We start from the raw sequence: 13550 nt of genomic DNA on the forward strand, positions 1-13550 counted from the left end.
ATGAAGATCCTCCACTTGCTCTGCTCTGTCCTCTGCCTGGTCACCTGGACCCAGGTCCAGGGGGCTGAGGTCAGAGAAGAGTTCCTGGTCAAGGATGGACAGGTGGACATGCCCAGGGTCGCTGGGGCTGACCAGCTGTTGTTAAATGCCGATGCCCCTCAGAGCTTCGTGCTCAAGACCCCCTCTCTAGGTAAGAGTGGACCAAGTCCTGGGGACGGGGAAGTTGGAGGCCAGGGAGGGGGAATGGGGAGCTTCCATGGGGGCAGAGTCTGGGGTGCTTTCTCATAGGGTCCAGTAAAGACACCCTGCAGTGTCCACTACACTCTCAATTTTCTCAATACCATGCCAACCCCTGATTAACACTCTCTGGAACACTGTCCCCTCTTGCTCCTCCTCCCCTTCTTCCTTTTCCTCCTCCTCTTCCTCCTCCCACCCATCTTTTCCTCCTCTTCTTCTCCTCCTTCTGGTCTTCTTTCTGCTGTTAATCTCCTCCTCCTCCTCTCCCCCATCATCTGAGGGGAAGGAGAGTAGTGCAGTCCTGTCTGTAGTCCCTATTTGATTTGAGAGCCCCCATCCCTAGTCCCCAGTGCACAGTTTGGATGCTGACCCCTCTGTGCCAGTTGGGCAGGTGGGCAGTCAGTGGTTGGCTTCTCCAGCTGGTGCCCTGGCTGGGCTGGGATCCACGGGTTGAGGACTAGCTGAGCAGCCAACCGGGGCCCGTGGATTTTCCTTTTGGCAGGTGACCATGGGGCGAGGAGTTGTTTCTGCTTCTGTAAGCCAAACTGCTCAGATCCAGAAGCCCAGATGGGGACCTGCAGCAGTAATAGACGCCTCTGCTGTGAGTGCTGAGCCTGTTACATCAACCAACGGCCACTTCCGGACCTCCAATGGAATCACCCTCCTTTCCTTGCTGTATTTCTACTATTAGACACAGATCTAACCTCAAGCCCTGGGATTGCAAAAGATTGAGGTCTCTGCCCTCTCGGACTCCCAGAAGTATTGTGTTCTTTCCCTGTGGTTTTAGATGCTCCTCCACTCTGTTCCCACCCGCCTCTGTGAATCTGTCATTTAATAAAAACAATAACAACAACTGTGGTAGTAGAGAAGTGTTGTGGTCTAATGGGTAATGCACAGGTTTAAGTGTCAAAAAGACCTGGGTTCCAATTCTGACTCCACCATTCTTGTATGCTGTCTGACCCTGAGCATGTCATTTAGCTTCTCTCTCTCTGTTAACTTGTCTGTAAGATGGGGATGAAGACTGTGGACTGTGAGCCCCACCTGGGACAAGACTGTGTCCAACCTGATTATCTTGTATCCACCTCCACGCTTAGTACAGCACCTGGAACATAGTAAGCACTTAACAAATACCATAAAAATTACTAACTGCTTACTACGTGCTAAGAACTGTACTAAATACTGGGGTAGATACAGGTTAATCAGATTGGACACAGTCTCTATCCCACACAGGGCTCACCACCTGTGGTGAGAAGAACAGGCAATGAATTCTCATTTTTGCAGATGTGGAAACTGAGGCACAGATAGGTTACGTGAGCTCTTATTCTATGCAAAGCACTTGGGAGAGTACATGATCACTGCCTTCAAGGAGCTTACAGATTGCAATCTAGCATTCTGTACAAATACAAATGCATTTGCAGCAGTTTAGAAGGAAGTTGTGAAGCAGCGTGGGCTAGTGGATAGCCCACGATCCTGGGAGTCAGAAGGACCTGGATTCAAATTCTGGCTCCACCACTTGTCTCCTTTGTGACCTTGGGCAAATCACAAAACTTCTCTGGGCCTCAGTTACCTCATCTGTAAAATGGGGTTTAAGACTGTGAAACCTCTGTGGGACAGGGACTATGTCCCACCTGATTATCTTGCATCTACCCCAGTACTCAGAACAATGCCTGGCACATAGTAAGTGCTTAACAAATACTATAAATAAAAAAAGAAGTACGCAGCAAGCTAAAATAGAGGAAGCATGAATTCCTAGGAGGGGAATGTGTCCACTAATTCTGCTGTACTGTACTCTCCAAGCACTTAGTATACTGCTGTGCACATAGTAAGAACTCAATAAATATGATGATTATTATCATTAATATTATTATTATGGTATTTATTAATCACTTACTGTTTGCCAGGCACTGTATTAAGCGCTGGGGTAGATATAAGCAAATTAAGTCAGACACAGTTCTTGCCCCATGTGGGGTCACATTCTCAATCCCCGTTTTACAGATGAAGTAGCTGAGGTACAGAGAAGTGAAGTGACTTGCCCAAGGTCACAAAGCAGACAAGTGATGGAGGTGGGATTAGAACCCATGATCTTCTGGCTTCCAGGTTCATACTCTATCTACTATGCCATCCTGCTTATTGTACTCTCCCAAGCACTTCAAACACTGCTCTGCACATAGAATGAACTCAATAAATACGATTGATTGATTACTAACAACAATAATAATAATGATAATTATAATGGTATTTATTAAGTGCTTACTATATGCTAGGCACTGTATTAAGCTCTTGAGGTGGATACAAACAAATCCCTGGGCTTCGTTTATGGCAAGGGTTGGCAAGAATGAGCCCTAGTATCTCCAGCCTGACAGAAAGACAGGATTGACATGTATAAACCATAAAGTGGAAGGATAGGGCAAATGCAAATTGTTGTTTCCCAAATTCCACCCTGACAGGGTGAAGGAACAGCCCCAATGAAGCTGGAGAGCAGCAGATTCAGAACAAACAGCAGGAAACACTTCTTTCCCCCAAGGGTTGGGTGTCTGTTCCCACAGGAAGTTGTGCAGCCTGGAATGGAGATGGAGAGGGAAGAATCAGAGAGGTGGGATTGTTCATGCTGTTCACTGGAGGAGCAAAGGGTGGAGAGGGGAGAATCAGGAGTGTGGGATGGTCCACATTGGGTCAGTGGGGGAGAATCAGGGATGGAGAGGGGAGCATTAGGGGTGTGGGATGGTTTGTCCTGGGTCACTAAGAGAGAGTAAGTTATGGTGATGGGGGAGTCAGGGGTGTGGGATGGTCCATCTCTAACCATCTCCTCCCAGTGTCCTGGTGCCCCCTTTGGAGACAGAATCCTGGTCTTGAGAATGGGGTACATCTTTTGGGTAGAAGTTGGGTTTGGGTTAAGGGTTGGGGCATGGCAGTTCTTCCAACCTTTTCCCTTCCCGCCTCCCTCTCTAGTCTAGGGGTGTGCCCTCCTGTTGGGAATGTGGACATCAAGTGCTTATAGTACAGTGCTCTGCATATACTAAGGGCTCAATAAATACCGCCGGTTTATTAATGGGACACATTGTTTAAGGAGTCAGCACTCCCCCTACTGCTTTCCTAGAGCGTTTAGTGCTACTGTTTTCTGTCACGAGCTGGACATTAGTAATTCACGTTCCCTACAGAGCTAGGGAACACCAGACCTTCTTCCTGATCCAGGAATGAAGTTCCGGCTCCCACTCGTGGGCACACTCAAAGACAGCGTACTAGTGTGTGAGGGAGTCTCTCTCACTGACGCTAACACTAACCCTAACCCCCACCCCTCACTCTAGACTGTAAGCTAGTTATGGGGAGAGAACGTGTCTGATAATTCTGTTGCATTTTACTCTCCCAAGCACTTCGTACAGTGCTCTGCAAATAAGTAAGCACTCACTAAATACCATCGATTGACTGATTATTTGGACACACTCACAGGCACAGTGTGCACGTGGGCAAAGGATTCTCTCACCTACACTCACACTCGTAGACACAGCGTACATGTGGGTGAGGGTGTGCTCATACTCATGGACACACTCCTAAACACAGTATGCATGTGTGCGAGGGATTCTCTCTCACCAATGCTCACACTAGTGGACACACTCAGACACAGCTGGCACGTGTGCAAGGAATTCTCTCCCACCGATGCTCACACCCAAGGGCACACTCATTCATTCATTCATTCATTCAATTCATTTAATCATATTTATTGAGCGCTTACTGTGTGCAGAGCACAGTACTAAGTGCTTGGAAAGTACAATTCAGCAACAAATAGAGACAGTCCCTGCCCAACAACAGGCTTACAGTCTAGAAGACAGACATCAAAACAACTAAACAGGCATCAATGGCATCAATATGAATAAATAGAATTATGGATCTATACATATCATTACTAAAATAAATAGAATAATAAGTATGTACATATATACACAAGTGCTGTGGTGCAGAGATGAGGGTAGAGCAGAGGGAGCAAGTTAAGGCGATGGGGAGGGGAGGAGGAGCAAAGGAAAAGGGGGGCTCAGTCTGAGAACACTCACAGACCCAATATGTCCAAGAGGAGGCAGGAACATCCTGGAAGTGACATGAATAAGGACACAAGTATCTCGACACCTGAGTTGTATTGGGAACAAGTCACTGGGCCAGGAAGACGCAGTTGTCAAGGACCAGATTTCCACCTTGTCTTTTCCCAGCCTTCAGCACTCACAGCAGACGAGTCCTCCAGCCCACATTCCAGCCATCCTCCTTCACAAAACACATTGGCATTTCCTCGCTCAACCTGCAAGAGAGAAGATGTTTGCGGACACTTTCTCGAAGGCTCTAAATTACCCAGTGAGGGGTCACAGGAGGGTCAATCCAAAAAGGTCCTACCTCTGTCCCAATCTGTTTGGGCAGGGAATGCGCTTCCACCTTCTGTTGTGCATTTCCTAGCACTCAGTACAGAGCCCGCCCCAGTGAGTGCTCAGTAAATGCCATTACTGTGCTTACTCTTCCTATTTCTTACACTGGGAAACTGTGCCCTCTCCTTCCTAGGAGATTTTGAAGAACAAGGTTGATGCCCTCAAAAGGCTGAGGGATGGATTGGATGACCTGCTTAGAGTTCTGACTCTCTCTTGGGGCCAGACCCCAGAGGAGCCATCTACTTCTTCAAACAGCGTGGTGGAGCCGGGATTAGAACCCAAGTCCTTCTGGCTTCTAGGCCCATGCCCTATCCACTAGGCAATGCTGCTTCTCTCTGAGGCCTGGTTAGCCCCAGAGAGAAATCTGCCTTCTCAGCAGAAGCCAAGGTAAGTGCAGAGGAGTCTTGGAGATAGGAAAGGGGAACCAGGAAGCAGGGTCTCGTGAGACAGGAGACAGTCAGTAGCAACTGCAGATTACCTGCATTCCACCGTTCCCCAGCACTCACAAGGGGCTTCCCAGACCCCCTGCCCCCATTCACTCAAGTTCACATTCGCTGTCCCCCAGCTTCCCTGCCCCAAGGACCTGTCCCACTCTTACCTAGAGAAGTGGTCTAGGAAAGCAGCATTCAGCATCAGCTGGTCAGCCCCATGGGCCCAGTCGTGTTCTCCTGTCTGTCCTGGGCTGGGAGCTCTTACTTGACTTCAGTCCCCAGTTGGCACCTGGGCCGGGTTCTCCCGGGCATCAGAGAGGCAGCAGGAGGCTGATGATCTGTGGAGCAGGAGGGCAGGAGGACAGAGGGGGTCCAGATTTTTCCCGGGAAAGCCTGGAGGGGCATGTAGGCAGAGCCTGGTCGGGTGGTGGAAGTGGCCCCGTCATTCCTCTGATGCCGATGTGATCCACCCCCTGGGGCGGCACCAGCAGTGACCTGGACAGGTCGGTGACAACCTCTCCTGCCCTCTGTCTGCTGACCTCTTATATCCGGATATACCCAAGCCCAACCTGATGGGCCAAGCATTATCTATTCATTCATTCATTCATTCAATCGTATTTATTGAGTGCTTACTGTGTGCAGAGCATTGTACTAAGCGCTTGGGAAGTACAAGTTGGCAACATATAGAGACGGTCCCTACCCAACAGTGTGCTCACAGTCTAGAAGGGGGAGACAGAGAACAAAACATATTAACAAAATAAAATAAATAGAATAAATATGTACAAATAAAATAAATCGAGTAATAAATATGTACAAACATATATACATATATACAGGTGCTGTGGGGCGGGGAAGGAGGTATGGTGGGGGGATGGGGAGGGGGAGATGAAGGAGGGGGCTCAGTCTGGGAAGGCCTCCTGGAGGAGGTGAGCTCTCAGTAGGGCTTTGAAGGGAGGAAGAGAGCTAGCTTGGTGGATGGGCAGAGGGAGGGCATTCCAGGCCAGGGCGATGAGGTGGGCCGGGGGATAAGCAGTGTGGTCTAGTGGATAAAGCACGGGCTTGGGAATCAGAAGGATCTACATTCTAATCCAGGCCCTGCTACCAGTCTAATCCTAGTTCCACCACATCAGCCCAGCACCTCCCCAAACTCCTACCGATTTCCTCCCTCTCCTCGGGACTTCTGAATGGAGGCATTTTCCTATTTGTTCATCTGTTGCTTTGCACATTTATTTGTCCATTCAGGTCTCTGTTCAGCCATTTCTAATCCTGACCTATCGGGACAACTGCCAGGCCTAGCCTTCCTCCTTCTTCCACCTTCCCTTTTTGTTAATGACTGGTCCATCTGTTGGTCTGTCCCCTTTAGAGTGTCAGCTCCTCTGAGGGCAGGGACCTCCCAACCGCTTAGGACAGGAGCTTGGTCAATTAGCCGGCCCAAGGTGGGAGGGGATAGGGGTGGGAATTAGGTCTCTATTAAGAGGGCCGGGTTCTGCAGGCAGGGAGCATCTCCTGGAACTGCAGGTCATCTGGATATGGATTGCCACGGGACTATCTGACCAGGCTCAGGGGCCCGAGGTCAGCTCAATTTTGGTGGAAGGAAAAAATGATGCTGGGCCTTGGTGCTGGGAAAGGTTTGAATGGAGGGAGGGTGGAGGAGCCTTCGTTGCTGTAGGGCTTTCTCAGCAGTTGCGGCAAACTTTGTTCCTTCTGCTCCAGCCCCTGCTCGCCTAACCTGGTCATCAAGAGGGCTGATAGCGACAGCTGCATTTGATTGGACAGCTGCCATCTGCTCCAAGAGACAATGGTGTGGGTCACTCATTCTTGGCCTCGGGCCACCCAAGGGGTTCTGGCCTAACCCGCTCCTGTCCAGTCTCAGTTCTGCCGACAGTGATGGGGCAGGTTCTCAGGGCCCGAATGCAGGCTCTGGGCCTTTTTGACTCCCGCAGGGCCTGCCAGGCCTTGGGTCTGATGGTTTTGACTTGTAGGGTGTCCTGTGTGTGCACACATCTGGGCCCACCAGCCGGGCAGGAGGGTGATAGAAGGGTGGGAGGTGAGCAAGGGTCTCCCCCATTCACAAGTATGGGGGTCTCTCTGGGTGGGGCCCAGGCTAGGACAGGTGAGGGAGAAGGGGGTGGGAGGTAGAGAAGCAGCATGGCTTAGTGGAAAAGAGCCTGGGCTTTGGAGTCAGAGATCATGGGTTCAAATCTTGGCTCCGCCAATTGTCAGCTGTGTGACTTTGGGCAAGTCACCTAACTTCCCTGTGCTTCAGTTACCTCATCTGTAAAATGGGGATTAAGACTGTGAGCCCCCCGTGGGACAACCTGTTCACCTTGTAACCTCCCCAGCGCTTAGAACAGTGCTTTGCACGTAGTAAGTGCTTAATAAATGCCATTATTATTATTATTTTTATCTCTCAGCTGCGTGGAGGGCTCTGTTCCTCCCGCTTCCCTTGCACTGCTGCCCCTCCTGACCCCATCCCACTGGAACAGTTGAATGTGCATGCTGGGTTGTAGGAGAGAGGTCCCGGCTGAGGGAGGGGGAGGAGGGAGTTCTCACTGCCCGGTGCAGCAGGGCTTATTGTTGCAGTCAATCCTGGCATGACAGGGAGACTAAAAATAATAATAATAATAATAATAGTGGTATTTGCTAAGTGCTTACTATGTATCTGACCTTTGGCAATACTAGATCGCTTTCTTCCTTGATTACAGTTTTAATTGCCATCCACATTTTCTCTTCTTCCTTGTCTGTGAGATTAAGCACCTCAAATGTATTTTTTACATGATCCTTAAACACAGGGGGAATATTCGTCAGGTCATATTTGGGCTGCTGTAAGGCATGATTGATCTTTCTAAGTTTTAGCCTGAGTTTACCACATTAAAAGCTCATGATCTGCTCCACAGTTAGGTCTGAGCCATGTTTTTGCTGCCATCCATCTCTTTCTACAAATAATATAGTCTATTTGATTTCTATATTGTCCATCTGGTGAAGTCCATGTGTACAGTCATCGTTTAGGTTGGGTAAAGAAGGTGTTGGCAATAAAAGTCATTTGATTCACGGAAATCAATAAGTCAGTCTCTGGCTTGATTCCAATTTCCAAGGCCATATTTTCCAACCACCTTCATTTCCATTCCATTACCAACTTTGGCATTCCAATCCCCAGTGATAAGTAACACATCTTACTTGCAGCTTTTTCAGTCTTTCTCTGCATTTCATCAGAAAACCTATTTCTTCTTGCTCTGCAACCATTGTTGGGGTGTACACCTGAAGTATTGCCATACTGAATGGTTTTCCTCTGAATCTAACATAAATCAATTGGTCATTGACAGCATTATATCTGATAACTGTCTTAGCAGTTTTCTCTGTCACAATTACCACTATGACAGTTTTTCTCTTCTGGAATTGATAATCAATAATAAATGAACTAGTAGTCAAGAAAAACACCAAAGATTAATATTAGGAAGATTTGCTTTGAAGAGTCTGGAAAAAGTCATGAAATATGCTGATGTAACAATTGCCACAAAAATACAAATTGTCAATTCTATGGTGTTTCCAGTGACAATGTATAGATCCGAAAGCTGGACAGTGAAAAAACAGGATAGAAAGAGCTTCAAAATGTTTTAAAGAGTGGGGCTGGAGAAGTCTTTTGTGAGTACCATGGACTGAACAAAAAACAAACAAATGGATTTTGGAGCAAATTAAACTGAAGTGGTCTTTGAAAGGTCAAATGACTTGATTTAGATTAGCATATTTTGGACACATAATCAGGAGGACTAATTCTAATTCTCTGGAGAAGACATTAGGGAAAGTCCACGGAAAACGTGGAAGAGGCAGACCAGAAGCTAGATTGACAGAGTCCACCACAACGATAATAGAAGAACCATTAGAAAGGTTACGGATTGTGGCAGAAGACAGGATGTTTTATAGAAAATACATCCATAGAGTTGCTATGAAACGAAAAAGACTCGATGGCACTTGATAATAATACTATGTGCCAGGCACTGTTCTAAGCGCTTGGGTGGATTCAAGTAAATTGGGTTGGTCGCAGTCCCTGTTCCACATGGGGCTCACAGTCTTAATCCCCACTTGACAGATGAGGTGACCAAGACACTGAGAAGTTAAGTGATTTGCCCAAAGTCACACAGCAGAGAAGTGGCCAAGCTGGCATTAGAACTCATTAGATCTCCTAGGTCACTCTGCTTCTCTGAAAGGGGCTTCTGTTCCCTCAGCCGTCCCCACCTTAGACAGGCAGGCCGGCAGCTGGGCGGCAGGGAGGGTTATTGCCACTGAATGAAAGAACCGAGAGTAAACAAGGAGGACCAGCTGCTGGAGGGGGTTCTGACCCAGGTGAGAGACATCAGAGGGGACATCAAAGAGGGCAGGGGCCTTTGAAATGTCTTCAGAGTGGCCCCCAACTGTGGCAGTCACCACATCTCACCCCACAGCCCTCCAGCCCCACCCCTCCACCCCAGTATAAATTCTGAGTCTCCCCGTCCTCTCCGCCAGAGCTCCCAGCTCCCCTCTGCCTCTCCCAGGAACGTGAGATCACAGCTTACTAGCCACCATGCGGACCCTCAGCCTGCTGCTGGCCCTCCTCTTCCTGGCTGCCCAGAATCTGGCCCTGCCTGTAGGGGAGGGGGCAGAAGAGGGTGCAACCCAGGAACTAGAGACCACAGAGGACCAGGATCCAGACACCAACCTGATGGCTGATGAAGTCACAGATATTGCCATTTCAGGTAGGGGTGGGAGGGCCCTGAGGTCTGAGAGCCGGCGCCCACAACCTGGAGATGAGCCGGCCCTGACTGCTGGGTCTGGAGCCTGGACAGGGAGCTGGGGAACCAGTCCTCCCAGGACTTGAGGCCTGGACAGAGACAGGAGGGAGAGGACGATGGGGGGCAGGAGGGTTGGGGTGGCTGGACTGAGCCGTGTATAGGGAACAGCCATGGGAGATGCAGGGGGCAAGGGTCCAGAGAGGGATAGGGACAGTTGCAAATGTGGGAGGGGGGAGGTCAGAGGGCATGGAGGGGCTCAAACCCCTGAAGCAGTCAGAGCTCTTGAAGGAAAACCGAGAGAGTGGAGAACAGCGGAGGGGTCAAGTTTAGAAGAGTCAGGATTGCCTTTTGGACAGCTGCCCAATTCTCCCCTTGCCCGGTTAGAGGCAGCTGGCCCCGGACCCCTGGAGGGGAGAGGTGACAGCAGACAAAACCACATCAGAGCAAATAGAAGGCAAACCCTTCTCTACTCAAAGAGCAGGGGCGAAACAGATAATCAGAGCATCTCCTCTTTCCACAGACCCCAAACAAAGAGCCATCCTCAACTGCAACTGCAGATCACTTTGCTACTTTTTGGAGAGGAATTCCGGGACTTGCCAGAAACCAGGTCGCACCTATAAGCTTTGCTGCAGAAGGCTCTCATGAGGCGTCTCTATGAGTTCCCATCCCCTACGAAAACTCCATCTTGCTCGCTATCCTTAACCCTCCACAACTGTGTCTCTGACCCAAATACAGAACTGCATCAGATCCGTGTTTGTGTGTGTATTACTGCATCTGGGTGTGTCTCCATCCTAGGCTACCCCTGACCCCGGGAGTTTCCCATGAGGCCATGGGGCAAAGACAGGAGACAGAACCTGAGCCCTTCTTGTTGCAGGACAAGGAAGTCATGTTTCCCTAGACAAGCACAGTTCAGCTCTGTAGGTTCCAGTTAGCATGCTGGAGCAGTGGAAGAAGCTTTAGTCTGAGCGCATTAAGCTGCTCTAGGCTGGGACTGCTGTAGTGTCTAAGATGTCATGTGTGCACAGGAATGTGTGTGTGGCGGTGCAGGTTTTCCTGAAATTGAAACTACATATGCTACATTCTAGGACAACTGGACATTCAGGGCTTTGGCGCCCAGTACAGTAGACTGCACACAGTAGTTGCTCAGTACAGTGCTCTGCATAAGGTAGGTGCTTAGTTCAGCATTCTGTACACAGTGGGGTATTCAGTACAGTACTCTGCAAACAGTAGGTGCTCAGTAAAGTGCTCTGCACACAATAGACGCTCAGTTCAACACCCTGTAAGCAGTGTGGTATTCAATACAGTGCCCTACACACAGTAGTTGCTCAGTACAGTGCTCTGCACACAATATGGTGCCCAGTTCAGCATTCTGTATCCATTACATAATAATAATAATGGCACTTACTATGTGGAACGCACTGTTCTAAGCGCTGGGGAGGTTTACAAGGTGATCAGGTTGTCCCACGGGAGGCTCACAGTCTTAATCCCCATTTTACAGGTGAGGTAACTGAGGCACAGAGAAGTTAAGTGACTTTCCCAAAGTCACACAGCTGACAATCGGTGGAGCCAAGATTTGAATCCATGACCTCTGACTCCGAAGCCTGTGCTCTTTCCACTGGGCCACACTGCTTCTCTATATGCCTCATACAGGGCTCTGCACATAGTAGAGATTTCAGTACAGTGTACTGCTCACAGTAGGATGCCCAGCACAGCACTCTACACATAGTTCAAGCTTAGTCCAGCACTCTTCATACGGTGGGGTGCCCGGTACAGAGCCCTGCACATGGCAGGGCATGTGAATTAGCTTTCTGAATCCAATAGGCTCCCAGCACAGTGCTTTGCACACATGGGTGTCCAATACAGCGCTCCACACACACTACAACGACATCTGAGTAACAAAGCAGAAAGCCAACCTTTGAAGGGTACATTTCCTTGCCCCGACACAACCCATATTCCCCACTTCGGAGTGTATTATGTGACCAGGAGACCCTCACCATGAGTCCCCTCTGTGGGGCCATCAGGACCAGGGGAGCAGAAAGGTAAGTCCTTCTCCCTCTTTGCCAGAGGCCAGACACAAGCCCCATCCAACGACCCCAGCTGCCACCAGCCAACATCGATCAGGCCGGGGTCATGGCTAGGAAGGGGGTCTCTGTGTACACAAGTACCAGCTTCTCACTGTCAGGGCAGAAGCCAAAAGGGGCCAGGCTTCAAGGAGCTAATTCTGTACCTACCTCACACTTGGCATATAGTAAGTGTTCAATAGAGACTGCAGTTATTCTGAATAGCCCCAGAAGCTTGGATCTCTGCATCTTGGATCTCTGCAACTCTGAATGGCAACTTCTAGGTCTGGTCAAAATCCCCAGACAAGCGAGTCAGGAAGAAAAGGGGTTGTATGCTCCCTCGCCCCTTCACCGGGGGCTAGGGCACCCATTTCAGGCACAGGATCTTGGAGGCCTGGGGTATCTGCTAGGGTGGGGATCTTGTGTTGAGCCTTGTATCTGCTGCCTGTTTCCCACCCCTGTTGCCACCACAGCGGGTTGGGAGTGGGTGGGGAGAAATCATGGCCCTCTGAGTGATGACATAGTTCTATCTTTATTGGAGGGGAAATGGCAAAGACCGTTCAAGAGGCCCCACAGACCATTCATCGCCCAGTAAGTGGGTTGCCCTCCCCCCTCTTCCCCCACTATACTTTTCGGCAGGTTTAGCACCAACAAGTCAACCTGCGTCCCTGTTTCTACCATAGAAAGTTGCCCCATCCCTCCCACATCCCTTCATTCTCCAGTTGAAATGTACAAACCACTCTGCCGTCATATTTCTCCAGTTGAAAGGATGCACAAACCACTCCGCTTCCTTATATCTCCAAGTGAAAAGAGTTTCAAACCAACCCGCTGACTTATGTCTCCAAGTGGACTGCTGCTCAAACCACCCCGCCATTTTAGGTCTCCCTATGAAAGGTTGCACAGACCATCCTGCCGCGTTATGTCTCCCTGTGAAACATTGCACAGAACACCCTGCATCTTTGTACCCCCAAGTGAGATGATGCACAAACCACGCTGCAGCCCTATTTCTCCAGTGACATTCTACCTCAACTACCCCGTGCCCCATCTCTCTTCTCTCAAGACCCAGCTGGAGGTGGAGGTACAGTCGGAAGAGGATGAGAAGAATCCTAGAGTCCTCCCCCCCTTATTCCCACCATCCCCTCGACCCCCACCACCCCAGAGCTCTGAGTCTCCTCCTGGATCCCCCCACTGTAAGCTCCCTCCTCTCCCAAGCCTGTCTCCCCCAGACCACACCCCGATAGCCCCTGATAGGCCCTCGTAGTCCCTGAGAGGGGGTGTTGGAGGAGCGTGTGTGTGTGTGTGTGTGAGTGCATGTATATGAGTGGAGTTAGGATCTGTGCTCTGCCCCATCTCCAGGGAGTGTCCAGTCTCTCCAACATCTCCAAGCAGGGGGCAGGTGATGGAGTGGGGGGTCTCTTCGGAGGGCGAGTGCTGGAAAACATCCAATTAGGTTTTCTTCATCTCCCACTCCTGTGGGACAGAAAGAGAGGGTCTATGAGCAGTGGTCACTGCTGTCACAATCATGAGTCATCGTTGTCATGGTCACAAACACAATTATGATGGATTCATATTATTGACCAACACAGTCTGCAATTCCTAGTTGAATTATTAATTGTGATGGGTGGCAAGCCTTAATGTTAATTGTTACGA

At 49.6% G+C, this 13550-nt stretch overlaps 2 protein-coding genes and 1 long non-coding RNA gene across 3 annotated transcripts in view; 1 reads left to right on the top strand and 2 right to left on the bottom strand.

Moving 5' to 3' along the window:
* Positions 1–849, top strand: LOC119949199 (defensin-A4-like). Its single transcript, XM_038770749.1, has 2 exons — positions 1–190; positions 740–849. Exons 1-2 carry the CDS (start codon positions 1–3, stop codon positions 847–849), a joined length of 300 nt encoding a protein of 99 aa, XP_038626677.1.
* A 1671-nt stretch (positions 850–2520) lies between these two features.
* On the bottom strand, positions 2521–5698 carry LOC119949683. The gene is made up of 3 exons (XR_005457239.1): positions 5242–5698; positions 4284–4522; positions 2521–2796 (listed from the first exon to the last, which is right to left on the bottom strand). It is a non-coding gene; the product is annotated as an uncharacterized LOC119949683 (long non-coding RNA).
* A 7396-nt stretch (positions 5699–13094) lies between these two features.
* Positions 13095–13550, bottom strand: part of AFAP1L1 (actin filament associated protein 1 like 1) — a 32055-nt gene continuing 31599 nt past the window's right edge. Inside the window, exon 19 of the mRNA XM_038771085.1 lies at positions 13095–13370. Coding sequence (XP_038627013.1) covers positions 13347–13370 — 24 coding nt within the window. The 3' untranslated portion in view covers positions 13095–13346. The remainder of the gene's footprint in view (positions 13371–13550) is intronic.

The sequence above is a fragment of the Tachyglossus aculeatus genome, chromosome X2 (genome assembly GCF_015852505.1).
Source record: "Tachyglossus aculeatus isolate mTacAcu1 chromosome X2, mTacAcu1.pri, whole genome shotgun sequence".
Taxonomy (NCBI): Eukaryota; Metazoa; Chordata; class Mammalia; order Monotremata; family Tachyglossidae; genus Tachyglossus; species Tachyglossus aculeatus.

What these genes read in the sequence shown, in the direction of transcription:
- LOC119949199 (XM_038770749.1), top strand. Translation starts at nt 1, where the DNA reads ATGAAGATCCTCCACTTGCTCTGCTCTGTCCTCTGCCTGGTCACCTGG. An exon ending in GCTCAAGACCCCCTCTCTAG is followed by an intron (nt 191 to 739) that starts GTAAGAGTGGAC and finishes TCCTTTTGGCAG; the next exon opens with GTGACCATGGGGCGAGGAGT.